Raw genomic sequence first — 27,628 nt, 5'->3', positions numbered from 1 at the left:
TATCCTGTCTTTTCTGTATGAGCTGTACCACTGAGCAGCAAAATAATAAGTCAGATTTTCTTTCTAAAGAATATTTCAGCTGACTGATGAAGGAATGATGGAATATCACCAATTTGCAACTCTTAATGAATCAATAGATTCTAATGTCAACTATTTTGACTTTTTATGCTTTGTTTTAAAATAGGATTTGGGGAGCTCCTAAAACGTTGCAAAGTTATAAAATAAAAAAGTAAACAAGAAAACCAGAGTCAAGAGGGACATTACATCATCAAAGAAAATCATAAGGGTTTTAGCTTTCTTACATCAGATATCAACTTGGCCATTCATCTGTGAGATCAGCACTTAACTTTAGCAGCTCTTAGTGTGCAGCATATCCAAAGGAATGAAAGAACGTGTTTGTGCTTCAGGCTGGAAAGAAGAGCCCGGAGAGACCCAACTAAAACAGTGTGGCAGGAACTGTGAGAGAAAATGGAGGAGGGCATGTGTGCCCAGGCTTGCCTGGGGGAGTAGCCCTCCCATTTGAGCTGCGTTTGCAGTTACTCCCTCGTCCTGATGACATGTATGCTTTGTGTTCATATTTCAGCAGCCACCTTGGGGCTGAACGTGACCAAGCAAGAAGATGGCCAAGATTAGCACCCAATACTCCCAGCCCTCCAGGACCCACCTCGCTGTAAGGACCACGGACAGAGATCTCAATCGCATTGAGAACGGCCTCAGCAGGTACGATGGGCTTTTAATTTCATGCCTGGAACAGGCTATTCCCAAAGCAGATCTAGGCCGTGGCGGGAAGAATGCCTTAGCCTGTGACCAACCACAGGGTGGAGGGCGGGAGCTATTCACAGCACTCCTCCTAACTTTACTTTTCATGTCCCTTACTCCTCACAACCCACACTGCAGTAGTTTTTATTCTCGTTTTAGAGATGTGGGGAAATGAGGCTCAAAAAGTTACATAACTTCTACAAGGCAAGAAAATGAAGATTCAAATGCAGCAGATTAAATTCTACTATAAAAATGCCCCCAGACTGACACCGTTTCCCGTGTATACATCAAACGTTTATCAGGCTCTGTCTGTGTGCTGGCCACTGTCCTGGGCACTGCAGATGGAGTCTAAATCAGATGTGCTGTCTCTCACTTCAAATGTGCTCATGGGCCTGTGGGGAGAGGGCCATGCCTTGCCAGCAAAGCCATCAGCCCCATCAGTGACATCCCGACACAGGCAGCCCCCTGGAAATCTGGGGCTTCGTGTTCTACTTCTAACCTTGTTCCTAACTTACTCGGAGACCTGGGAAAACCCACATTTTTATGTTTTTTCAATTCTCAATGAGTTGATTGAGTTGGACTAGGAGAAACTTTATATCCAATATATACGTTATTTTTGTTCTGCATATATAACCCTGAAAACTTCTCCCTCCTATGAAAACTGTGTATTATCTGGGTGGCCAAAAGTGCAGTGACAGTCCCTCAGCCCTCACATCCCTGGCACCGGATCCTCATCCATCATTTCTCTCACTCACTTCCTCTCTCAGGTACACATTTGGTTTTTTTTCTGTGTTTAGGGTCTTTGTCCCAGCTCTTTAGCAAACTGTGCTAATAAGTGGTGGATGACAATGTCCCTACTGTTGCAAACTTAGGTAGTCTTTGGACTCCCGTCTCCTAGGATTCGGGCAAAGAAAGGAAGATCTCAAAGCATGCCAACAGATATTTATTTCTGCCAACTATTTTAAGTTGGTGCTGGGGCCCCAGGAAATTTGATATGACTCATATCATCAGAAGGGCATCAGAAATTCTCACCCTACTCAGAGCTCTCCCTTCTAACTGGCCCATTGTTAATACCTGCGTTCCACAGCTGGGGACCTATTCCCTTAAGTTAAGGTATTGCCCCTTATTTAAAAGGAAAAAAAAAACAGTATTAGGACAGTCATCTGCTATTAAGACTTTTTTATGCATTAATATTTCTTTCCCACATCTGAGCTAATAAACCCCCTTGAAGAGGGTTGTGGTAGAGGGGAGAAAAGGCCCCAACCGGGGACACAGCAGGTAAGTCAGGTTCCTAGGGTCCTGGGCACAATGGGAGGAGGACAGAGACTGTTGGAATCAGGAAGCATTGAAGAAAAATGGAACTTTTCCCCATTGCCCCCTTTTGCCTCAAGTAGGACATAACCAGAGCATCTCCTGTAGCTCCCAGACTCCCTGGGGCTCAGAAGGTAATAGTAGAGTCTCAGTCTGGCTCTCTCCAGTGGGATATTCAGGAGAATGCAGGCCCAGAAGGTGGGCTGGGGGTCCTGCCCAGAATGCCTGCTTGACCCAATGTGACCGTGGTCCAGCTCTGCCTGACTCATCCTGGCTCTGCCTCAGCCAGTGCCCTACAAGGCCAGTCGGACTTGTGGGCTGTTGAAGAGCCTCTGGCTTCCAGGAACCTCACTGTGGACTCACACCGGGTCTATGCACGGTCAGGGGCTAGGTCAGCCACATAGCCCGGGGCTCTGAAGTGATGCTCTCTGCCATCTCATGGGTGAGAAACTGTCTTCCCCTCCCCCTCCCATCCCCATGCCACTGACCAGCATGGTGACTAACAGCACAGGTCAGACCACTGGGTTTGAAAACTGGCTCCAAAAAGCTGCTCCACAGCTCCAAGCCTCAGTTTCCTCATCTGCAAAGTGTACTAGTAGAGGACCTCAGAGGGCAGCCATGAGGTTAAAATGGATTAAAGTTCTTGGCACAGCCCCTGACATGTAGTCAGCACTTAATCCATGCTCACTGCCAGTCTTGGAGATGCTGCTTCTCTGGTGTCCCAGGCTGGAAGCCTTCTCCACCTTCTCTGAGCTCAGACAGCCTCAGCTGTCCTGACATCTGGAACCATTGTTAATTCAGCAGCAAATTTTCGGCAAGCCAGCCAGGAGGGCAGCCTTGGAGCTGCCATTCCGTCCAGTAATTCACCCAGGGTTTGCTAGCTAACCTATGGTCGACAAAAGCCAGCTAAATAACCGGCATTTTGCCCCAATCCTTGACCTCTGGGCCAGCGAGGGTTACTGAGTTCATTCTGAGATCAAAAAGCAGCCAAGGGTTAGGTGGAGAGCTCCCCAAGTAAAGACCCCACGCTCACCCCAGCATGTCTACAGCAAGGACTACAGACAGGGGTAGCACTCAAGGGATCCTTGACCCAGCCGTTTCCTGCCTTCATCTTTGTCATGCTTTCTCAGCGTGACCACTAGCCCAGTCTCAATGAGCCCACCTTGGAGCCATGCCCAACCACACATGTGGTAAATGCTTGTTGACAGATTAGTACAGAATCCCATGGAAACACCACAGAGATTTCAAAAGGAAAGAGAGGAAAAACGCTTCCTTCATAAGAGAGATGTTGGGTTTATCTCATGGAGGCAATAGTGGGTTAACAGACAGAAGTTTCCAAAATGGTTCCTTAGCATCACCAAGGATTGAGAATATGAGTTCATTTTGGGGGCGGAGCAGCCTTGGGCCCAGAGGTTGGGTCCAAGGCCCTCTCCTGCTTCCCAGAGAAACCCAACATCTGTTTATTCACAGACTGGTTTTCCCTGTAAGATTTATTTGAGCAAGGGGCTCTGGTAAATACACATAAAAATTTTTAAGTTTCAGATCCCTATATTAGGGGAGGAAATGGTGTTTGAACACTTCATAGATCTTTGCCTTGAAATTCCAATCCTTTTAGAAAGATTTTGGGAGGAACAATTGCAAACGTGTGTCCTTAAATATTAATCGCTCTTTATCCTCAATGATGTCAGGCAGCTGTGCTGGGAACTGGGTGTAGCTGTGGCCCTTGATGAGCCCCAAAACGTGGGGGGAGATAGTGTGTCCTCATCCCCTGAGACATCCCTGCTCCCAGGTCTTACACCAAATTAGAGACCCAGGTTCCTGTTTCTCTTCAAATTATTGGGGTCATTTTTCTAGCAAAGAAGGAAGGATGAAAATGTTTCATTTGAACAAAAAATTTAAGTTTATACCTTGAAAAGACCAGAAAGAAAAATGTCTTGAATTTTGCTTTTTCTTTTTAGAGCTGTTCAGTTGACTCAATTACTTAAGAACTGTCTGGCATAATTTCTGAAGATAATGCAATAGAGAAAGACTTTAGAATCTGATTCTGAGACTTGCAGCTAGGACCAGGGCACCCCAAGCCCCAGATCAATCTCCTGCTGTAGCTTTTTTAGGTGAGCTTTGAGGCATAGGCGTTTGTGTCCCATGGACGAGGAGACTTCTTCATGCTGCTCCCGGAGCAGAGCTCAAAGCAATTATCACAAAAGAAAACCATTTTCAACCTGCTTGCCCAGAACCAAAGACAAAAATGTACCGACTTGAGTTCCTCAGTCACATGGGGCCAGGGCAGTGCCTGTGATCAGTCTAGTTCCTCAGGGCTTGGGAGGAGGAGCAGAGAAATAAGGTATTGTATTCTCCACCCTTGTTCTGAAAGGTCACTTCTGTTTACTCTCACGTCCCCAAAGTCACCGGAGGAAGACACCAGCTCCACGGAGCACAAAGTTAATTACCAGTTCCCGTTCTGTTGAGAACCTCTACTCTCTCCCAGGGACAGAGGAAAGTTTGACCTCATGGACAGTAATTCCTCTGTATGAATAAACGTAGAAGATGAGCTTTACAAGTTGAAAATGACCTTGTCTTTCAAAACAGTCACTTCATCGTGTTTCACCAGCTGCCCTGGTCCTTGCTAATCACCAACTTCATGGGGCTTCTTCCTGCCGAGATACATCATCACCACTGAGAACCTGAGCCTGCAGGTTGGAGGCAACTTCAGGTTGTCCTGGCCTCATCTGCTGGTTTTACAAAGACCGACGCCTGTTAAGTCCTCAGCCAGCTCCAGGCAGGACAGGGCCTGGGCCCCAGTCTCTCCTGCCTCTGTATTTCCCTGGGAGGTTCTAGATCCCCATTCTTGCACTGATTGCCAAAACTTTTTTCCGTTTTAGCAGCACCTGTGTGTCCTTGGGAACACAAGGTGTCACCTCAGACATTCAGTTCCTCTCCTCTCTTCTGTCTCCTCTTCGATCTACCTGGTAAAATCAGTTTCTCTGGGGAGTCACTAATTGGGTTTGCTATTTAAATACTCGCAGGCATTTAACAAAGGTGGAGACTCTGGAGTTAGAAGAAAGACATCATGGTAGAATGTCAGCCATCAAGAAACAAGTGGGGAGATGCGTTGCAAAGAAAAGACCCCTTGGGTCCCTTGAACTTACCTCATATAAGACCCTCCTGACTCTTCACTGCTAAATGTGCCTTTCTGGACTTGGGTGTTTGAACAATACTTAAATCAAAAGGAAATCACCAATTTTTCCTTTTTTTTCTTTCTGAAGACCAGAAAACATAAACTTCGGGAGGGGAGGGTCAGTGGCCAGCCCACAGTATACCTGGCTAATCGGTGCCGGGTGGTGATCAGAGAACCCAGGCCTCCAGGCTCCCTACTATGCTGCCTCCCCTTCACGTGTCATGGGCTCAGTCCACACTTGATAGCTCCCCCTGCTGCCAAGTGCAGACGTGCTTTGCAATTCTGAGTGAGTTCTGCCCTCCTCACCCATCAACAAGCCCCGCTGTCATGGGCATTGATTCCTTTGCTGCTGATGCAAATAAATCTGGTGTCAGGATGTGCCCTCACATAATCAACAGAAAGGAGACTAGGCAGAAGTGCTGGGCCGACTGCTCGGTGCCCAGAGCTCCCTGAGGAGCTGCTGGTGGGAACGGAGCAGCTCCATCCTGGGGGTTGCCTCCAGATCTTCCGGGCACAGAGGCTGTGACAGAGCCCCAGCCCAGCTGTCAGTTGCTGGCCCCCACCTCCAACTCTCCACCCCTAAGCATGCCAGCTGCCAAGATCCAGGGACAGGAGAGATGAACTCACTTGTCCCCCTCCCTGCTCCTCCCCTGTAACAGACCCAGATGCCTTGGAACATGCAGCGCACCTCTGTAGTACACAGAGTATTGGTAGAAGGGCAAGGGAATCGTAGCTTCTTACCTGCAGCAGGGCTTCTGACTGCATCTCTTATATGTATAAGGATGAGGTGTGAGCGGTCTCTTCCGGGTCTAGAGGAAGAATTCAGTTAGACAGTTTGGAAACACAAAGCCATGCCCACATAGTGCAGCCATGTCTCTAGTGGAATGCCACAGGGCTCAGTCCTCAGCCATGTCCTGTTCAACTTTTGCTTTAATTGGTATATATGAAAACACAGAAGGCAGATTCATGGAGTAGGTGAGAGCAAAGTTTGAAATGGGAAGGAATGGCATTGAAATCTCAGCTTTGCCTCTTGGCTGTGTGACCTTGAGGAAGTTACTTAACCTCTCTGAAGCTGTTTCCTCTCTAGTAGGGTTGTTGTGTGGATTAAATGATAACATGTGTGTGGCTAACATACAGAAAGCAGTCAATAAATGGCATATAGTTTGTGTATGGCACCTGTAAATGAGACAGAGTTGGGAGGACCCTGCACACCAAGGGTCCCCATACCTCAAATGACTCAGATAAATGGGGAGGTCCAGTACTTACTTCCAACAAATCAATTTTACTTGCATAAGATAGGGCCTTCTGGCTTAGCAGCAGCACATGTTAAAAGACTTTGGGTTTTGGATGATGGCAGTTGGTGACAGCAACACCAAAAGCACCAGTGGGCTCCAGTGACAGCAGGATGGTCTCAGTTTCTAGGCACTGTCAGGCAAGGGCACAGGAACCTGCTCACTGAAGAATGACCATGACAGGGAAGAGACTTGAGCCTGGCGAGCAAAGATGATGAGAAAGATGAGGATGAGAGGCAGTGCCAGCCTGAGAGCCGGCCCATCGTGGAAGGCTGTCATTTAGAAGATGTAGTGACTCCGTGTGGTTCCCCTTGTTGTACATTTTGAGTATTTAGATGAGAATGTTATTGGAATGGAATGGAATTTTCTTAACCCAGCAGGTAATATTTATAATGCATAATCATTGTAGTGAATTGTTTAAAGTTGTTAACACTTATTTCAAATTTTTTTACACTATAGCATTTATACAATGGTTTATAGAATTCATGGAATTATTTTTATCGGTATGGAAATTAATTAAAACTTGGAATCTTTTTTTTTTAAAAAAGCAAAAACAAAAAAAGTATCCTTGATATGGGGAATCTGAGGGAGAGAAGAACCTGGAAGCAGTCAGGACTGTGCAGAGACGGCCTGGACCGGCCACGGCTCGGGGGTGAGCCCCCCGCCGCTGGAGACGGCAGCTGGGATTCAGGATTCTGACTTCTAATCACTCACGGCCGAGAGTGAGCCTTTACCCTGACATTAATTCTTGCTTCCTTCTTCAGCCGTGTTGCCGCCTTGTTAAGAAGACTGATTAGGTTGGAAGAGGTCACGTGATAGAATTAATTTGTCTTGCCTGTGCTCTTCAAGGCTCATGGAATGAAGCACAAATCCCCAGAGGCCAATGCCTGGATGGCTTTTAATCAGGCTGATCAAACTTCAGCTCTAGGAGGTTTTAAAAGAAAGGGAAAGAAAGGTCTTATTGCAGGAAATTCAGCAAATGCCAGGCTCCGCTGATGCTCAGATTGAGCAGTGGGCACCTGTCTTAGGCGTGCTCATGCTCTGCGCCCTGAACTGCACAGGTGAGGTCCCCGCCCCCAGTTACCTCTGCAATGCAGGGGTCAGAGGTTAGAGCTCGGCAAAAGGACACAGTGGCAGTGGATTTTCATTCACCAGCACTGCACCAGTGCACGTGGAGAGCTATGCCAATTCCATACCGTATTCTAGGGCCCTCCTCGTAACCAGCAGGTTCCTGGGAAGGCTGCCCAGTTAATGTGACTGCGGTGCACACACATTAGGAGAGGGGAGGGGAGGCGTCTTGAAGGAGGTAGCACTTGATTTGGCCTTAGAAGAGAGGATTTCAGCATGCAGAGATGTGTTTGAACCAAAATCCTTGTTATGGAATCTTTGTATGGAAATGGCTGCTCTGGGTCCAGATGCTGGCACGGAACCTCCCCTCCCGAAGCTCTAATAAGGACCACTTTCTTATGGCTTGCCCCTTTCACCTCGCCCATGGGCAGCAGCCTCTTTGGTCAGGCTTGCCATAAAGGAAAGGCCACATTTATTCTAAAAGCCAGGATCTGCTGGATCCAGCTGGGGTATGAACTGAAGTGAGGGGCCCTGGGGTGAGGACACGTGACGTCAGCTTTCCTCTTTAAGCAGGACATCTGGCCGTCTCAGTCCTTAACATGTTCAGGAGGTGGACGAGCTTGAAATCAATTTTGCCTGCTGCATATTTGATTTCCTAGGACCCACTCGCCATGCGAGGAGACGTCGTCAGAACTGCAGGAAGGCATCACCATGGAGACCAGAGGACTGGCTGAATCCAGGCGAAGCTCCTTCACCAGCCAGGGGCCAGCCAGGTAACTGACCCATTTCAGCCCTCGCTTGGGCAAGGGGAGACTGGGGCAGAGAGAAGATAGATACGTCTTAGGAAGAAATGGGGGGTGAGGGTGGGGTTTGGAGAAGAAAGCAGTTAGAAATCTATCATTTGTGTGGGGGTTTATAGCTCAGTGGTAGAGTGCAGGCACAAGGTCCTGGGTTCAATCCCCAGTACCTCCATTGAAAAAAAAATCTATCAGGGAGTAATTTCCTCCTGGGCAGGTGTTCTGAGCTCAGAAAAGTCTAAGAAAAACTGCCTTTACCTGAAATTTCTCTAATAAAAAGTAATTTTGAGGTCTTTGCTCAATCCTGAAAGAATTCAGAAAAAAAAAAAAGCCAACCAGAGAAATTTCAGAAAAGAATTCAGAAACAAGACCAGCCAGCTGTGGGAAGCTGTTGGGGGCCCATAGTGGCACGCAGACAACAATCATGGCTTTGGCAGGTCCTCACGCATACGTACCTAGACTTCACAGCATACCTGCAAAAGCATTTGGAAGATTAACTAGGCTCTGAGTTCTGTGTTCCCTCTAATGACATCTGTCCTCTGGCTTCAGTAGCTGCACCACCTGGAGGAAGTCATTGCACCTTTCATCTCACAACACAAGGGCTGCATCAGAGCTCACCACTGACTCATGATAAACACTCAGCAAATGTGGGGCACAGTATTTCCCTCCACCAGTTTTCCTACCAGAGCCCTAGTTTCATACAGTCATGTGTTCTACAGTTTCTGCTTAAGATTATTGCAAAAAAATTAATTCATTTAGTTCTTAATGTTTTTCACTGCAGAGGATTATTTATTTCACTAGCCCCTCGTAGCTGGGCATTTAAGTGATGTCCAGTGTTTTTGTCTTACTATTAAAATGCTGTATTAAAGCTTGTTGATTGCCAGGAACAGAATGCCTTCAAACCAGCTCAAATTAAAAGGGTAGGGCTGGGGCAGGAGCTGGGACAAGCTGAGATCCAGGCCACCCCATGGAAATGGAGCCAGTGGGGCTCCTGATAGGAGCTGGGGAGGCAGCGTTTCCTGGTCTTTGTGCTTTTTCCTGCCTGTCTGCTCCGATTCTGCCTTTCTCTGCTCACACACCAGCAGCCACAGGCTGAAAACAGCCATCACCATATGATCCTGAGTTGAAACACCAAATCCCATCTTGGAGTGGCTTTTAGTTCTGAGGCTTTGGGTCAGTCGTCCACCTCTGAGCCTGCTGGCTGAGGCTGGAGCCAGGAGGCCGACCTTGGTCCCACCCCCTCAGCAGAGGGAGGACGCGGGTGGAGGGCTGGACAGGCACCCACATATGTCTCCAACAGCAGCTGTAAGCTTCTCTGTTCCTGGGATGTTTCGTTGCTTCAACTTATTCCCTTAGGCTATGGTCACAAGTGCGTGATTGGGATCAAAGTATGTGACAATTCATGACTGCGTGCCAGGTAGCTCAGAACTGATTTTACTGAAGATGTGGTGTACACGGCAGATGCCTAGTCAGGGAAACCAGACACCAAGAAACAGAGTTGAGTCTCTTCCCGTTCCCCTTGGCCGGGACGAGGAGGCTGGAGACAGGGCTGCAGGCAGGTTTCTCATGGAAACTGGAGCTAAGACGAGCTCCGGGGACGTGGCTGGCTGGCCTTAGGTGCTGGAGGCCCCAGGTGGGGTCAGGCTCCAGAAGAGAAGACAGGGCACATTGCAAAGGAATGTCTGCACAAGCCTGGGAGGAAAATAAGAGTTTGTCTAAGAAGCCATTCATAGGGCAAGGGCCAGGGAAAGATCCTAAGTTGTATCTGGGTACTTGTTCCTTTAAACCTGGCCCTGAATTGACTCACTATTTGGAAATTTTATTTTTTTGCTGTTCCTGTATTTACCAGTCATAACAAAGAGTTCCACGTGGGGCAACAGGAAAGATGAGCGGGAAAGCTTGCTAACGCCCCACTGGAGGCTCATGCCTTTGATGGAGTCCAGGTGTCAAAGGCACCAAGCCATAATGAAGACAGTGTCCCTTATGGAGGGAGCTGTGTCCCAGACTGCAGGTGGCAGAGAAGAAGGGAAGAAGAGGCTGGGACGAGTGGGGGTGCAAACCCGAGCCCGGGGCCCCTGGACCCACATCTCTGCCTCCGCCCCGGCCCTCGGGGGTGGGGGTAGGGGGCTCCCGTCACCTTCCGCTCCGCCCTCGCTGCCTGTCTGTGCCCATCCAGGCTGTCGCGGCTCATCGTCTCGCTGCGCGCCTGGGCCGCCAGGCACTCACACCGCGAGGGCCAGAGGCCCGACTCTTTCCTGGAGCGCTTCCGCGGAGCCGAGCTCAAGGAGGTGTCCCGCCGAGAAAGCCACGCCCAGGCAATCGTGGGCAGCCAGGAGCCACCAGACCGAGGCAGAAGGTAAGGGAGGCAAGGGCCCCCGCACCCGGCGGGGCGGGAAGCATCTGCTGCTCCTTCCGTCCAGCTTAGATCCACCTTCCTGGTCGCCTGGAGCAGCGGTTCCCTCCGCGGTTCCTGGAAGGAGTCTGTCTGGGGGGAACACTGCGTGCTCTACCAGTCTCCCCGCGAGTGCAGGAAGCCCCAAGGGAGAGGAGATCCTTTAACCAGAGTCCCCAACCTCGTTTGACCGTTGACCCGGTCCTTCACGTGGCCCCACTAGCGCCCCCTGGAAATGCTGCGCTCAGAATCACACCTGGGGATATGGGCCTCGCCAATCTCTCTCCATCAAAGGACCCTGCGATGTGACCCACCTTGCTAAAAAACTGGGGCTTCTGTCCCATGAGCCTCGAGGAGTACTTTCTTTGTACCCACAATTTTATGGCTAGGGGTACGTGCATTCTTCTGGGAAGATAGTCTAAAGGTTGGCTAGAATTTGTAAGGGGAACCATCCACATCTCAAGTTAGATTAAGAACCATGGGGGCCAGAGTAGGTGGGAGTAGGGTGGGGGATGGGGAGAGGTAGCAGAAGGGTCTGTAGAACGCCAGCTCTGCGCCCCTCGCATAGCCCACGAGCCCAGTGCGAGCTTGTGGCCGGTGCTGTCTGGCGCGGAGGTGTAGAGAAATCTGCGGGCGACGGGCTGACATCCCCTCACTCTGCCCCGCCCCACACACAGAGCTGTCTGCTCCCTCCTCTCTTGCTGTTGAGAAGTCCCCCAAGCCTGCGGTCAGTGGGGAGACCACTTGGCCACCACTGGGTGAATTAATTGCTGCTGATCAGCAGAGGGTCTCGTTAGGACCGCGGGCAGTTGGGGAGAGGAGAGGCGGGCAGGGGACAGACCTCCTCTCAGCCTCACAAGCAGGAGGACTCTGGCTCAGAACCTGCCCTCTGAAAAAGGGGTCTTGAAAAAGATCTTTTGGCCAAATTCTCTAGGTAATGCCAGGGTTTAGAAGATGGAGAGAGTGGAAAGAACATGATTGTTGCAGAACAGACAGTCCCTATATACTTTACAAGAGAAAATGCTGTCTGTTTTGATGTCAAATGAACCGAAACACTCAGATGTGGGCGCCTCATATGGGCCAAGGGAGCCCCTGGGGAGTGAAGGCCATGAAGCCTCAGAGGGAGCAGGACGGACCCTCCTGGAGCTTCGGTTTCATTTCCATCTTGGGGTGCGGGTAATTTTTATCATAGGTTATGCAGTGCATTGTGAAATGTATAAAATATGCAAACATGTTTAAGATAAAATATGAGAATTCAAAGAAAGTCCTTGCTAGTGACATTAGGAGACCCATATCAGTCTTCTGTGCCGGGGGGAGGCATGAGAATTGCAGGCTGAGAGGCGAGGACCCACTGGAGCTGCATTCTTGGGCTCCCACTGCACATGAGCTTTGACTATAGACCCTCAGGCTCCCTAGGCTTGGGAGGGGAATCCTGGAGGGCCTGGGTGCTGGCTGGACGTGTGTTGGGCCACCCCAGATTCCCAGGGCCAGGCATCCCAGGCTGTGAGGGAGTTCCAGGACCACGAGGCCCACATGCTGTGCACTGCTGAGTCAGAGAGAGGAGGGATGGAGGCTAAGGAAGAAGAGAAGATGGATAAAGAGGAGGAGGAGGAGAGGGAGGGAGGTTTGCCAGCAAGCCAGCCAAGGTGGTTCAGTTCCTTTTGGACAAGCAAAGACTTTCTTGGCTTAATTGACCAAACTGTCTTCTCTACAACTTTACACTGATGGAGAGGAACGTTAGACTTTGTCCATTTCCCTATGGGACCAGGTGAGTGGAGAGTTGAGCTAGAACCCCATCAGGGCCAGTCCCCGACTATACCACTAATGCCAGGTCACTCTCTAGAAGGTTCAGAGTGGGCAGGTGAATGCAGTGGTGCAGGATGGGAGCTGATCAATCAGGGAGACTTCCTAGGGGAAGAAGACCTTGAATTTTGAAGGCCAAGTCCCATCAGCAAAGCAAAGCATATGCAGAGCTGGGTCTTAGTTCTCCTGTGGATTTGGCCTGAGGAGATGATGGGCTCAGGTGTGTGACAAACCTGGGCCACTGCACCCCTGAGAGCTAAGCTTTCCTCATAATCACACGGGAATTTTGATTCCCCAGGGGATTTTCAGGCGCTCAAAACCAATCCTGAAACAAGCAGTGAGAGCCACACCCTGGATACAGAGAGGGAGGCTCTGGCGGCGGGGAGCAGAAGTACCACAGAGGCATTTGGCTGGATGTTCAGCATCATGGAAGAAGTGCCCTGAGAGTCAGGCTGGAGTGTCACCAGCCACCGGCTCTAGTCCCCGGGGCCTCCAGTGCTGTGTATGATCTGCAGTGACCATGGACAGGCAGGCCACCCTCCAGCTCTGTGAGGCCAGACTTAAACCAGCTGTCAAACACGTGGACTGGCAGTTGAGCTTGGGGAGATCACACCTTTTCCTAAAGAACGTCGTCAAGTACTGCCCAGGCCGGCTTTAAGTAAAGAGTTGGGTTGGAAACCAGCCTCTATCTTCTGCCAGATTCTCCCATGGATTTAGGGTGGCAGACCCTGAAGTTTTAAGATGAATGTGGGAGCAGGGGACGGAGGAGGATAGACTGGAACCCGGGGCAGCTCTGCCCACGGTCTGTTTTTCGCCCCAAGTATTGGAAGCGGCCCCTGTGATGGGGCTGCCAAGGGAGGGGCCCCGTGGGAGTCGTGTCTCTGCAGAGCGTGTCCACTCTGGTAAAAGGCGCTCGTGCCCCCCATGGCAGCACCTGGCATGCTGCCTGGCACAGGCTTAAACTGACGGAAACTGAGACGCGTTTGAGGCTAGGATGCTGGGTGGGATCCAAAGAGTTTCTCCCTGTTTATTCAGAAGCCTCAGTTTACCTGAGTGCTCATCCTCTCTTCCCCCAAGACTTTCACCAGGGCTTCGTCGTCACAAAGATAACTACAAAGATGTCCTGGATGATAACAACTCCCTCTGTTCTTCAAGCTGTGTGGAAAGACCCGGGAGACAGGGGTGGGAGTCCCAGAATAACCGCCTGGGGCGAGGGGTCCCCTGCAATGGCACTGAGCTCAGATTCCCACGCTGCGCTCTTTTACCTCCCGCAGTGACTGGCCCCTGGCCAGAAACAATACGAACACCTGCAACAACTCCGAGAAGGAGTGAGTACCTCTGCTCCCCAGCAGAGCCCCACTCGCCCTCCGCTCCCGGTGGCCACCCCGCTCCCCGTAGACACCCCAGCTTAGTACCGCTGCTTCCCCAAGCCCCTCTAGACCATTCTAGACTCCTGCTCCTTTTACTGGAAATCCATCCCCGTGGACAAGCAGGGGGTGGGACCTGGCCTGTGTGACTTCGTTGGGCAAGTCATTTTCTCTCTGTCTCTCCTTATCATCATCTCTAAAGCGAAGGGGTGGGATCGGATCAACGTTTTCAGCACGAGCACTGTCTATCGCTCTACATTGGACAGTGCAAAGCTGGAGTCCCTTTACAGTGTGTGTTCTCTTGCATGATGAGAATGCATTTTCCATCCTACATCCTCAGACTCCTGTGTGCCAGCGAAATGCCCTTGTCATAAGGCTAATTCAGGCCAGTTTGCAGGATGTAATCAGGCTAGTAGAAAAAGGAAATTTAAATATTTCCAGAGAGTAGCCTCTTGAAACGGTGACCCGTTGTAGTTACTCCCACCACCTGCTGCTGAGCTGGCAGAGCGGTCTGATGTGTGATTCTGGCAAAGGCCACCCAAGAGCCCAGGGAGGGAGTGTGCGTGCATGCGATCACACGTGTGTGTGAGTGCGTGTGCATGCACACCCCGTTCTCCAGCCTCCCTTTATGGAACCGCCGTGGGGGGAGGTTGGAGAGGGGGTCTCAGTTGGAGCTTAGGGAAAAACCATCGATATCAGTGAGAAAGGCCCATTTCTACAGCTCCAGTTGAAACAGAAACGTATCGAGGCCTTTTCTTATTTCTCTTTGTTCCTCGGATAGAACATTTTTCTATTTCCCTCCATGAACCATAGCTGCATGTTGTTTACATAAGTTTGAACATCAAATCCAAAGACCCAGATGCCAACAATCAAGAAAAATGAAATGACCGAACCTGAGAAACCATAGCTATTGCAATATGTGCTGGATTTAAAGGCAAACCTGATATTAAACCCCCTTGGAAACCTCGTGTTGAGTCCTGCAGCCAGGCAAAGGCTCTGGCCCCAGAAACCATGGACAGAGGTCCTGTGGGTCCCCAGGCTTCTTTGTCCTGGGGCTGGGATGTGAGCAAGGGTGAGAGTGGACGGCATCGGCTGCATCAGGCTCTTATAAATCTTTTCAGTTGGGTTCATATCATAGGTCCACACTGCAGCCAAGGACCGAGGGACAGAATTGGGGATTGTCCCAAAATGAGGCCACCTGGGCATAGAGATACAGAAATAATTCTTATGAACACCCTCTCCCATCCTTCCATCACATTTCTGTCATTTTCTGGCATTTTCATGGGTCCTGAATAATTTCTTTCTCCCAATCAAACTCTCCCAGCCAAAACCATTATCGTTTTATAGCTTGGGGTAGGTTCCCTGGGGCAATGCTAGGTGGATTTGGGGGCACAGCTGGATGGCGAGGGGTCTTTCCTAGGCCCTCAGCAGGTTGGTAGCCAGAGGAAAGGCCAAAGCTTGTAACCTGGGGCCACAAATCCTGAACAAGAGTGGCAGAGTGGGGTGTCATTAATTCCCAGCAGGGCTGTGTGGGCCCATAAGCTCGTGGGCAGTGCCCTCTGCTGGTGTCTTGGCATTAAGACTTCAGTGCCAGAAAGACCAGTGGATTCAAGAGAACAGGGGATGATGCTCTTCTCAGTTAATGATCCGAAAAACTTCTTATTACTCAATTTATTAATATACTTCTTGTCAAAAACTTGAAAAACACAGAAAAACACCCACGAGCATACATTCGCAAAAAGTACACTTTATATTAACAGTTGAACCCCATTATCAGAGACAACCCCTCTTAACGTGATGGCAAATGTCCCTCCAAGTTTTCTCCAGGTATCTACATTGAAAAGATAGATGACAGATTGGTAGACAGATAGATGCAATATATTTAATATATGTCCTGGTTAAGAGCTTTTGTATCCCAACTCGGCCACCTAAGAGCTTTGTGACCTTGGGCAAGTTACTTGACCTCTCTGTGCATCAGTTTCCCGACTTGTAAAATAGGGATTGTAACTGGTGTCTTACTTACAGAGCTGTATTAAGACCAATGTGAAGTGCTTCCAACAGCGCCTGGTACATAGTAAACGATCAATACATATTGATGAGTGTGGGAAGCAGAATAATTTCACAACCACAACGCCGCCAAAGATATTTACATACTAATCCCTGGAACCTGTGAGCAGATTACCTTACGAGGCAAAGGAGACTTTTCAAATGTGACTAAATTAAGGACCTTCAGATGGAGAGATTATCTTGGATTATCGAGGTGGCCCCAGTGTACTCACGTAAGTTCTTAAAAGCAGAAGCTGGAGGTAAGAGAGTAGATCAGGGGCAGGAGATGGAAGGAGAAGGAGAGAGACTCAGCCCATCACTGCTGGCTTTGAAGATGAAGCAAGAGGGACATGAGTCAGGGACGCAGCAGCCTCAAAAAGCCAGGAGTAGCCCTCCACTTCCAGCCAGCAGCAAAACAGGGACCTTGGTCCTCAACTTCAAGAAACTGAATTCTGCCATCAATCCCAGGGAGCAGGAAATGGATTTTCCCCCAGAGCCTCCAGAAAGGAACATAGCTGGATGACACCTTGATTTTCATCCAGTCAGATTATACCAGACTTCTCTCATCTCCAGAACTGTAAGATGGTAAACTTGGGTTGTTCTAAGATGCTACATTTGCGGTCATTTGTTATAGCAACAATAGAAAACTAGTAACACAGCTTTCTATCCCAGAAGTGGGCTGTTGCTATGACAAGTGGGAAATGGGCTTTGGAATTGATCACTAGGCAGGATCGAGGAGAAATTTAAGGAGAGTGTTTGTTTGATTTTTGCCAAGATTGCTTTGAACAGGTTGTTAAAAACAAATGGATATTAAAGACTCTATCAGTGAGGGTTCAGAAGGAAATGGGGAGCTTTACAGAGAAAACCTAATTCGCCTACATACCTAATACCTAAATGGTCGAAACAGGCTACTGGTAGAAATCTGGGCTTTAGGCACGCTGCTGGTGAGGGCTCTTAAGGAATGAGTTTCAAGCTATTGAAAACCGAAGGAAAGGGGACGCTTGTTGAGTGACACAAAGCTGAGCGGGGTGATGTCCTGCAAGGATGCAGACAGCAAAACTTGTATGCAGTGAATTTGAATATTTACCTGAGGATGTTTCCAAGCAAAAGTACTGAAGGTGCAGCCTGGTTTATTCTTGCTGCTTATGGTGAAACTTGAGAGGAGAGAGAGAAGTTGAGGGAAGAACTGTTAAATGAAAAGGAAACAAGACATGATGATTTGGGAAATTCTCAGCCTGCTCAAATGGCAAAAGATACTAAGTTTTTAAAACTTACTGGCAGGAAAGTGTGCCTTGGGGAAAAAGCTGAGGGTATGGCTAAACTTTTGCTAATAATTCAGAAAGATCCAAAGTTCTGGGGGTTCAGTCCCATAAAAGACCCCCTGAAAAGATTGAGGGTGTGATGTATGGCTCCCCTCGGCCATCTCAGCAAACACAGAGATGAGATTTCTCAGATCATCTGTGAATGAGCCTCCTGTGTAGTGGAGTGAACCCCTCTGGTATATGGGACACATAAACTTCTAGAAGGTTTTAGACCAGCAGAAACACTGCCAGCTTGGACCAGAAGGGACAGAAGCAGTACAAACAAAGGAAGAATTTTGGACCCCTAAATTCTAGATGAGGGAAGCAGGCTGATAAAACTACTCAGCTACACACAGGTGCTACCTTTTCAAGAAAATGGAAGGATGGCTCAGAGGGCGGAGCCATGAACTACAGAGGATTAGTCTTAGGTCTCGAAACAGTGGCAATTGCCCTGCTGAATTTCAAAATTGCTTGGAACCAGTGACTCCTTTGGTCCTCCCATCTTCTCCCTTGTTGAACTGGAATATCTGCATCTGTTATCCCATGCCAGCCCCTCCACTGTGTTTTTGGAGATGATTTGTTTCTTTAATGTCACAGGTCCACAGGTAGCAAGGACTTGTGTGTAGAATGACTCACACCACGGTCCACACATTTGGATGAGATTTGGGACTTCTGAGCTGTTGAGACTTAAATGATTTATTTGGACTCTGAGTTGATGCTGTAATGGAATGAGGCTGAGGGATCTTGGGGTGGGAGTGAAGTCATTTTGCCCATAGGATATGTGCAAATCTTTGAGGGCCAGTGATGACCGTAGTAGGTAGAACAGTGATTCTCTTAGATGCCCCCAGTCTTAATCCCCACATCCTGTGACAGTGTTATCCTACATGCAAAAGGGACTTCGCAGATGTGATTAAGTGTAAGGACCTTGAGATGGGGAGATTAGCCTGGATTTATCAAGGTGGGCCCAATCTAATCTCAGACATCCTTAAAAGTGGAGAACATTTCCCAGCTGCAGAGAACTAGAGAGCTGGTGTCTTAAGGACTCAACCTGCTGTTGCTGGCTTTGAAGATGGAGGAAGGGCACCAAGGACAGTGAACCAAGGATGCAGCAGCCCTTAAAAGCTGGGAATGCCTCTGCTTACAGCGAGCAAGAAATGAGGATATTTGTCCCCCTTTTGCAAGGAACTGGATTCCACCAACAAATCAAATGAGCAGGAAACAGATCCTGCCATAGCATCTTCAGCAAGGATCACAGCCCTGCCGTCACCTTGGCTTGACTTGGGTGAGACCCCTGTCAAACCTCTGACCTACGGATCTGAAAGATAATGCATTTGGGCTGCTTTAAGCCACAAAGTTTATGGCAGTTTGTTCTGGCAGCGATAGAAAACGTGTACAGCTATGTTGTAGTCTGCTTTCTACTGTAGCAAAATACGAGGTGCATTCCCCCCGTCACTGAATATGCTTCCCCAAGCCCGTTGTAAGTGGCCTCGCGGAATTCCGCGGCAGATGGCGAATCTCCTCTGTTGTGTGACCGGATCCCTTACGCGCTGACTGTCAGGAATGATGGTGGTGATTGTGCTCCTGGCGTGTTTGCTCACGTCTCTGATTATTTCCTGAAGAAGCGTCCTGGTCTTCGTGGACAAGTGTTTAATTAGGACTTATTCTCAACCCTTCCCTCCTCCAGGGTGTGAGCAGGGGAATCTGACCGGGGAGGCCCCGCGGCAGGCGGGGTTTCCTCAGCAGATCGGTGGGCAGTAACGCCCGCCCGGCAGAACCCCTCTAACTAGGGCTAGGTAACCCTCGTCGCCATGTGCGTCCCAGGAAGGACACACGGAGCAAAGCTGTGTGCGGAGGAGACATCTGCCCTCACAGGCCCTGCTCTGCAGAGGGAGGCAGGGGGCCCGGTTCCACCCACAGCGTCACAGCCAGCGAAGTCTGGAGGCGTCCGAGTGTGGCTGCATTGGCCTCAGATGATGCGAGGATGTGCCACAACATGGCCCACCCGTCCTGCCTGTGGGCTCTGCTTCCTTTCTGTCCCCTGGCTTCCTCGTCGAGGGCCAGGGTTTCATTTGACCCAGAACAACAGAAAGTCCTTTGTTCCTCAGAACAAAGAGCTTTCCATGTGATTCTGAGTGATTTTTCCACCCAAAAGGTGTAGATTTGGGTTTATTTCCTGTTACATCAAAAGGTCTCCAGTCTCAAGCTGCTTGTGGCTTCCAAGCGACTCATGAAAATAGGTCGGAAATCCTAGAATATTAGACTGAACCACCATGCACACTTCAGTGTTTACAATGTACACTTCAGTGGAGGTGGTTTATCTCACCTTACAGGAATAATGACAATAATGAGATCAGTAACTTCATTTCATCCCAGTGTGCTGGAAAGATCCGTTTCCCACAGCACGCCCCCCCCCCCGTGGCCTGCCCTCTTCCTCGGGCATGACCTTGGTGTGTCACAAGTGCTGAATGTCACCCTGTGTCATCCAGTGACAAGGCGAAAAAGGAGGAGAAAGAGAAAAAGGAAGAAGAGAAAAAAGAAAACTGCCCCAAAAAAGAGGAGTAAGTACTGAGAGAAACTGCCCCCGAAGAGGGGGTTCTGTGGTCACCACGGGCCGGCCCCTCCCCGGGGAGGAGAGGGGTGCCGTCAGGACTTAGCATGTGTGGGAAAGGGGTCGGACCTGGCGGGGATCAGGCCTCCTGAGACCACACGAGGGGCCTGTTCTGTGGGGAGAGTCCAGCCCCAGCTCGGGTGACCCAAGACGGGCTGCAGGCTGGGAGGCTGTCCCCAGCCTCGGGTGAGCCGTTTGGGGCTTCCCTGGGAGGCTGCTCCGGTGCCCTCCCCCGGGGCGTTCTGTTTGCCAGAAGGCAGCTGTCCGCACCGTCGGGTTAAGCGGAGGCCTTCTGGGCACTAGAAAATACTGTATTCACAAACTTTAATCCAAGGCCCGTGGTGATGAGTGTTGGGCACTTCCAAAGCCCTGTCAGTGAGCAGCTGATCTGGCACTTGCTGAGTCGGGGTGAAAGCAGAAAGGCACCCCAGGGTCTCCTCTGGGGCGTGGGAGCAGCTCTGCCGGCCTGGGTGGGCAGGGGGAGCAGGTGGGGTGGGGGGAGGAGACACATGGACCCAAAGAAAAGATCTCCAGTACTGCCTATAAACTCAAATCCTCCAAAAACCCAGCAAATAAAACCAGGAAGCTCCCTGAGCTATTTCTTCCGTTCAGTGTTGGCCGACATCACCCAGGTGACTCCCAGGGTGGTGGGTTTTGATGGAGAGGCAGGATCCCAGGGCTTGGAAATGAGTCTTTAGAACATCTGCACAATTGCAGTTAGTGGGGTGGAGAGAGAGCGTTCTCAAGGGAGTGCTCCGGGGCTCCCAGGGTCAGTCCGGAGAGGAGCTGCGTCAGCACCACCCAGGGTGATGGTTAAGTGCACACTCCCAGGCCCCGGAGTGCTGCTGGGGGGCCTGGGAACCAGCATTTTCACAAAGCTCCCCGAGATGGTTCCAACATCACCATGCTCCACGCTCCTCCCCTGCATCCTGAAGGGCAAGGATGATACCACGTGGGAATGTCATCCCCGTGGTTTTATAGTCCATCGTGGCTTCCTAGGGAGCTGAGCTGGGAGGGAGGGCCCCCCAGAGGCTGCCCTGCTCCCAGCCTGTGTGGGGGCACCCATCCAGGGACACCCATGTGACCCCCCCCCCGAGACTGACAGCACCCTGTCTGGGACAGCCATCTCTTTAGCTTCAGCCTGTAATTGCCCCAGGGTCTCTAAGCTGGGCCAGGTGTCTGAGCCCCTCCAAAGCTGTGCTCTTCCAACACACTGTGCTGCTTGTGTGTTGATGTTTCTAGAAAGAAGAAGGACTCCGTCGTGGTGGACCCGTCCAGCAACATGTACTACCGCTGGCTGACCGTCATTGCCACGCCTGTCTTCTACAACTGGTGTCTGCTCGTGTGCAGGTCGGGGCGTGGGGGGTGCTTCCACCCTGAGGGGCAGGGGGAGCCGGTGGAAGGGAGTCAGGGCAGCCTGGCCTCAAGACAGACCTCTGGGTCCCCTCGAGGCCACCATCCTGCTGTATGTGTCTCCGTTTCTCTGTTTACAAGGAGAGCCCGAGAGAGGGCTGCCCGGGTTCCCGGGAACACTGGTGGGGACCCGTGTCAGAGATCCAAACAAGGATCCGGGCACCTTGGAGACTTTTTAATGGAGTTGCTGCTCTCAGAGAAGACGTGGGAGGGGCTGGGTCATTCTTGAGCAGACCTGCAGGATAGGGATGCGGGCAAGAGGCGGCGTTCCCTGCTGCGAGCCGTGGGCTGAGGGCTTTCCGCGCTGTTGCCGTGGGTGGCTGCGGGGCCAGCTCCGGCTGCTCCCAGCTGGCCTGCAGGACCGAGACGGCGAGTGAGCTGCTGCTTTGTGAGGTCGATGCGGCTTGTTCTGTTGTTAATCTCTCAGAAACTGTTGTATCTTTGGGGGGCATTTGGCCCCAGAAAGGGCAAGTTCTCAGCCCGCTGAGGCCTGGAAACTTCCACCCTCACCCCCACTGGGGTCTTGGAGCTGAGTGCTGAGAGGCAACAGGGCCACTCTTTGGGGTCAATCCCGGCTCCTCTTAGGAGCTCTGTGACCTCGGGAGAGAGAAGTTGGAGAGTCTGGATCTCCTTATCAGAGCCTGGGGTGATGACACGGGGGTACACGCCCTGCAGGCAGGGCTGCTAGTGGGATGAAGTGACCCAGGGCTTGCAGCACAGAGCTGCTGCCTGCGTTGGACCTTGCCCCAGATACACCTGCCCCTTCTTGTGCTTGTTCAGGGCCTGTTTTGATGAGCTTCAGTCCGAGCACCTGATGCTTTGGCTGGTCCTGGACTACTCGGCAGACGTCCTCTATGGCTTGGACGTGCTGGTGCGAGCCCGGACAGGTGAGTGTGCGTGGGGCTAGGGTCTTCCCTGGTACATCCGGAGGGGGACCTGGGGGCCACGGGCGGGTTCAGGGAGATCAAGAACGGGAGCCTTGGGAGTTCCTCTTCTTGGGCAATCAGAGAAGACAGGACATGTTACCCCATGGCTTTGAGAGGAGTTGTAGTAGGCGGAGAAATAAAATCTGAAACAGGGCCTGGGCACAGGATGACTTCCTTCAAATGAAGATACGCTGGGACCTGGGACCCTCTACTGGAGCATTTGCACCTGCAACTGAATGAACATCTTGAACAGAACACAAAGAAACTGCAAGGGACTGAGAATAACTACATGTAGGCGCAGACCACTTAAGCCACCCCTCCCCTCACCCCGTTTAAAGGACCAGCTTGCCTTTGCCTTGGTAACAAACAAGGGCACCTGTCGCTTGTTTTCGCTCCCTTCTGCTGCAGCGCGAGTCTCAGTAAAGCCTCGCCTGAATTCCTCCTCTGGCTTTTTATCAATTTCTACTGATTAAAGAGTCCAAGAACCCAAGTTCACGATCACTTCTGGTTGTGAGCAGGGGCTAAAGCCCCACTCATGCCTCAGGCTCCAAGCTGTGCATCCTTAGGGTTCCTTTTCCTAATTTGCATAAAGATATCACATAAGCTGGTAAAGCTCTACTTACCACTTTCAAGATTTTTAAACAAAAACCTTGTCATGGTGGTGGATATAAACATCAAAACTTCCAGGTGGCTTCATGGTGTACAGAGCATTCCAAGCACTTCTCTTCTCATCAGAACTGTTCGGTGAGACCAGAAATGTGGGCAAGATTATCTCCATCTTACTGCCTTAGAAACTGGGGGCCGAGAGATGCTGAGTGATGGGCCCAAAGTCCATGGTCACCACCAAGCAGGCCAGACGGGCACCCCCTCTGCTCCTGAATTAGTGCCCGGCATCATGACTTAGAAGATCTCAAGAGCACAGCTTGAGGCTTGTATGGGTGACTCGGCCAGCCCTGGTGGTCTGCTGCTCCACAGTCACGTGAGCCTGTGGAGATAAAAGAGCCCTGCAAGTGGTCAACTGACTGGAGTGACCCCCTGCTTCACTCAGGCTTCAGGGACAGGCCACTGTCACTCAGACGTTGACCCCACTCCTTTTTGTGCTTACTGCTGTCCCTGGCAACATAAGATGCAGCGAGAGCGGGAGGTGAAGCGGGCAGGGGAGGGCAGACACCAAGAGGCCATGGATCATACTCCAAGGGGAAAAACCATCAGAACTGAGGGAAGATTATTAAGGAAGGAGCGAGGGGTCCCAATGCACGAGAGTGCCATGTCATGATCTAGGCACTCAATAAACACCATGTAGCCAAAGTATGAAACAGGGAATGGGGGCTGGGGAGCAGGGTGTCCCTAACATGTGACAACAAACTTGCTGTTTGCTTTTCACAGAGGGGGCAGCCCTACCTCAGTCCAGCCTCAAAGTGTGGCCCTGGACCAGCCATCACCCGAGCGTTGTCAGAGGTGCCCCAGACCCATGGGACCAAAGTCTGGGGACAGGCCCAGCACTCTGTGTCTTACAGAGCCCTCGGGGTGGTTCCGATGCTCACCTGAATCTAAAGCGCCTCCGTTGTATTATCTCTCTCCTGTTGTGCAGAGAGATGGCAGATTATGGCCTATTTGATTGATTTTGCCAGTAATAACACCTCACCACTCCCAAGGTCCAGTCCATCCCCAGACAGGCTGGGTCCCAGGGGGTGGGCCCCAGGCTCATATGTTTTAAAAGCCCCCTGGGTGACAGTATTGTGCAGCCAGGAAGAACTGCTGTGCCCCTGAGTCAGGTTTTAAACAGATGGGTCGTGCCCCACTAGTGACTGGTGAAGCCAATTCAATAGTCCATGACCAGTGTTTTAAAAATTTTTATTATTAATATTTTCTAACATATACAAAACCGAGAAGGTAGTAATATGAATCCGCCCCCCAACCCAGCTCCAACCGTTATCAACATTTGCTAATTTTCTTTCGTTTTTTTCCTCCCACACCCTGTTCTTGGATGGAGTTTTTTAAGGCAAATCTTAGATAGTAAACATGTTAGCATGTATCTTTAATTTTAAGGGACTCCTTTTTAAAAATATAACTTCCGTTTGTCTCTGAAAATTTAATAATCATTCCCCACTTCCAATGAATACCCAATCCACATGCAAATTTACCCAATTGAGCTATGTTTTTAATTGAATGAAATAGATTAGAACATCATTGAATGGAAGATACCAGAGTCCGTTTCCTGCAGTAGGGGTAACTGTGTTTTTTTGAGGTTGTTTCTGTTATATACGTATAATTATACGTCATGTAGTCTCGAGGTAGAATGTGTTTCTGTGGGCCATGGTCATGAATAGGCAGCCTCTTTTTTTTTTTCTTTTTTTTTTGATGGAGGTCCTGGGGGTTGAACCCGGGACCTTGTGCATGCTAAGCATGTGCTCTGCCACTGAGCTGTGCCCTCCCCACAGCAGGCAGCCTCTCTGATGCCCAGGTGATCTCTGTCTTCTTCGCTAGGCTTCCTGGAGCAAGGCTTGATGGTCACCGATGCCGACAGGCTGTGGAAGCACTACACAAAGACCTTGCACTTCAAGCTGGACATGCTGTCCCTGGTCCCCACGGACCTGGCTTATTTTAAGCTGGGCATGAACTACCCGGAACTGAGGTTCAACCGCCTCCTGAAGTTGGCCCGGCTCTTCGAGTTCTTTGACCGCACAGAGACGCGGACCAACTACCCCAACATGTTCAGGATCGGGAACCTGGTCTTGTACATCCTCATCATCATCCACTGGAATGCCTGCATCTACTTTGCCATTTCCAAGTTCATTGGCTTCGGGACCGATTCCTGGGTCTACCCAAACGTCTCAATCCCAGAGTATGGGCGCCTCTCCAGGAAGTACATTTACAGTCTCTACTGGTCCACCTTGACCCTGACCACCATCGGTGAGACCCCACCCCCAGTGAAGGACGAGGAGTATCTCTTTGTGGTCATAGACTTCCTGGTGGGCGTCCTGATTTTTGCCACCATCGTGGGCAACGTGGGTTCCATGATCTCGAACATGAATGCTTCCCGGGCCGAGTTTCAGGCTAAGATTGACTCCATCAAGCAGTACATGCAATTCCGCAAGGTGACCAAGGACTTGGAGACGCGGGTGATCCGGTGGTTTGACTACCTGTGGGCCAACAAGAAGACGGTGGATGAGAAGGAGGTGCTCAAGAGCCTCCCCGACAAGCTGAAGGCTGAGATCGCCATCAACGTGCACCTGGACACTCTGAGGAAGGTCCGCATCTTCCAGGACTGCGAGGCGGGGCTGCTGGTGGAGCTGGTGCTGAAGCTGCGGCCGGCAGTGTTCAGCCCCGGGGACTACATCTGCAAGAAGGGGGACATCGGGAGGGAGATGTACATCATCAAGGAGGGCAAGCTGGCTGTGGTGGCCGAGGACGGGGTCACCCAGTTCGTGGTCCTCAGTGACGGGAGTTACTTTGGGGAGATCAGCATCTTGAACATCAAAGGGAGCAAGTCAGGGAACCGCCGGACGGCCAACATCAGGAGCATTGGCTACTCGGACCTGTTCTGCCTTTCCAAGGACGATCTGATGGAGGCTCTCACCGAGTACCCTGAGGCCAAGAAGGCGCTGGAGGAGAAGGGACGGCAGATCCTGATGAAGGACAACCTGATCGACGAGGAACTGGCCAAGGCTGGGGCGGACCCCAAGGACATCGAGGAGAAGGTGGAGCACCTGGAGTCCTCCCTGGACACCCTGCAGACCAGGTTTGCACGGCTCCTGGCTGAGTACAACGCCACCCAGATGAAAGTGAAGCAGCGTCTCAGCCAACTGGAAAGCCAGGTGAAGATCGGTCTTCCGTCTAACGAGGATGCTCCCGGGGATGCTCCGCAAGCAGAGACCGCACAACAGTGAAGACGCGGATGCCTGTCTCCTGCTTCCCAGAGTCAGTGGTCAGTGTGGTGCTGTCTGGCTACAGCCACACAGTGTGGGACGTGGCCGGGGTTGAATTCCAGCTTTCCTTACCCTTTGCAAGCTGTGTGGCCTCAAGAGAGAGCTTCAGTTTCTTCATCTAGGAAACAGGACTCAGTACGTCGGCCCCAGTCAGGTGGCAGGTTACCGTGAGCTGCGTGATGCGGGGCTTTGTAGAGTGTGAGGTGTCCCCAGTCCACGGGTATGGGAGTACAAGGGCAGAACTCTTTTTTTTTTTATCCATGAGGAATTTTTAGACTTTTGAGCTTCATTTTTTTTGTAAATAGAAGATTGTTTCATCACCCACCCCCTCCTGCAGCACACTTCACCACCGTCTGATGAGGGAGAGGAAACAGAAGTGGAAAATAACTGTGGTAGCTCAAATTCGATGCACGAGACAGTCTGGGGCGTATTTCTGACTCTGATATCTCCTCGTGTGCTCTTTGGGACCCTAGGAACCCTGGCCTTTGGTGGTGCTGTGACAAGCATAAAGTCAGGTTGCCCCATCTGAGGTCACTTCAAGTCTGAGAAACAAATCCGGGCTCCCAGCCATCTGGCTCCTGTGACACCGGAATCTGTTTTACAGAAAAGAGCATCTCCGTTTGGGAAAGACACATCTCCAAACTCGCAAGAGGGTTCAAAGACAGTCTCTCTCCTGGCATCCCTGACTAGGGGCTCTGGGGCAGCCTGTTCTGGCTTTGGGGGAGAGTTACGTTCAGGGGAGAGCCTCCCGGTTTGGAGGTTGAAATGGGGTCCCAAGCAAAACATGCTGACCACTAGGATTTTTAGGAGTTGAGACCCTGAGTCCACATCTTTGCAAGCTGCTCCTTTACCGCCAAGAGGAAGCCTCGCTCTCCCTTGGAATTACACCCTGAGGCAAAGCTCCTGGCTAGCCGAAAATGTGCAAAGCACAGAACCTGGCTCTTTTTGTTTAATCCAGTCACTAGAATTCCATGGACATTTTGTAAGGTAGCTATAGATTTCGGTTCTACGATTGTGAATTACAACCTTGATGGTCCATCCTTGGCTTAATACGTGCTGTCAATTACCCAGAGATGATTCACTTGCTTGATGCAGAGAAGCCACAGAGGCAGGTTTCCCGGCTTTTCTTTTCAATCACTCTCTCTGTCTCCATCTCCCCGCTTCTTCCTTCCTTCTCTTCTCTTCTCCCTACTTCTCTTTCTTCTCATTCTTTTTCTCTCAGACAAGATGCCCCGTTTGCTTTGGCAGCTTTCAGGTCTCTGATGTTACAATCCATACACTATGTAACGGGCCCCTGATGTAGTTCATACAAAAGGTGCTGCATTTTCAGGGATGTATTTTGGATCTCTGTGGGTCTCCTCTGGTTTGCTTTTTTTTTTTTTTTTTTGGATCATTTGACCATTTGAACTTTTAAAAATGAATCTCAAAGGCCTATTAAAGG

General features: G+C 50.6%; 1 protein-coding gene across 1 annotated transcript; it reads left to right on the top strand.

Annotated features, from left to right (window-relative positions):
- Window positions 1-619: 619 nt before the first annotated feature.
- On the top strand, window positions 620-26,148 carry CNGA3 (cyclic nucleotide gated channel subunit alpha 3). Its single transcript, XM_072951631.1, has 8 exons — window positions 620-720; window positions 8,265-8,378; window positions 10,579-10,758; window positions 13,872-13,925; window positions 19,798-19,869; window positions 21,162-21,269; window positions 22,113-22,219; window positions 24,746-26,148. The coding sequence occupies exons 1-8, from the start codon at window positions 620-622 to the stop codon at window positions 26,146-26,148; spliced, it is 2,139 nt and encodes a 712-aa protein (XP_072807732.1).
- Window positions 26,149-27,628: the final 1,480 nt, after the last annotated feature.

The sequence above is a fragment of the Vicugna pacos genome, chromosome 28 (genome assembly GCF_048564905.1).
Source record: "Vicugna pacos chromosome 28, VicPac4, whole genome shotgun sequence".
Taxonomy (NCBI): domain Eukaryota; kingdom Metazoa; phylum Chordata; class Mammalia; order Artiodactyla; family Camelidae; genus Vicugna; species Vicugna pacos.
Note: the sequence above shows the minus strand (reverse complement) of the source record. Positions and strands in the feature narration are given on the sequence as shown.

Bases quoted from the DNA above. Each gene is read 5' to 3' on its own strand.
- CNGA3 (XM_072951631.1), top strand. From the start codon at position 620: ATGGCCAAGATTAGCACCCAATACTCCCAGCCCTCCAGGACCCACCTC. The intron at 10,759-13,871 runs GTAAGGGAGGCA...TACCTCCCGCAG, and splicing joins CCACCAGACCGAGGCAGAAG to TGACTGGCCCCTGGCCAGAA. The intron at 21,270-22,112 runs GTCGGGGCGTGG...GTGCTTGTTCAG, and splicing joins TGGTGTCTGCTCGTGTGCAG to GGCCTGTTTTGATGAGCTTC.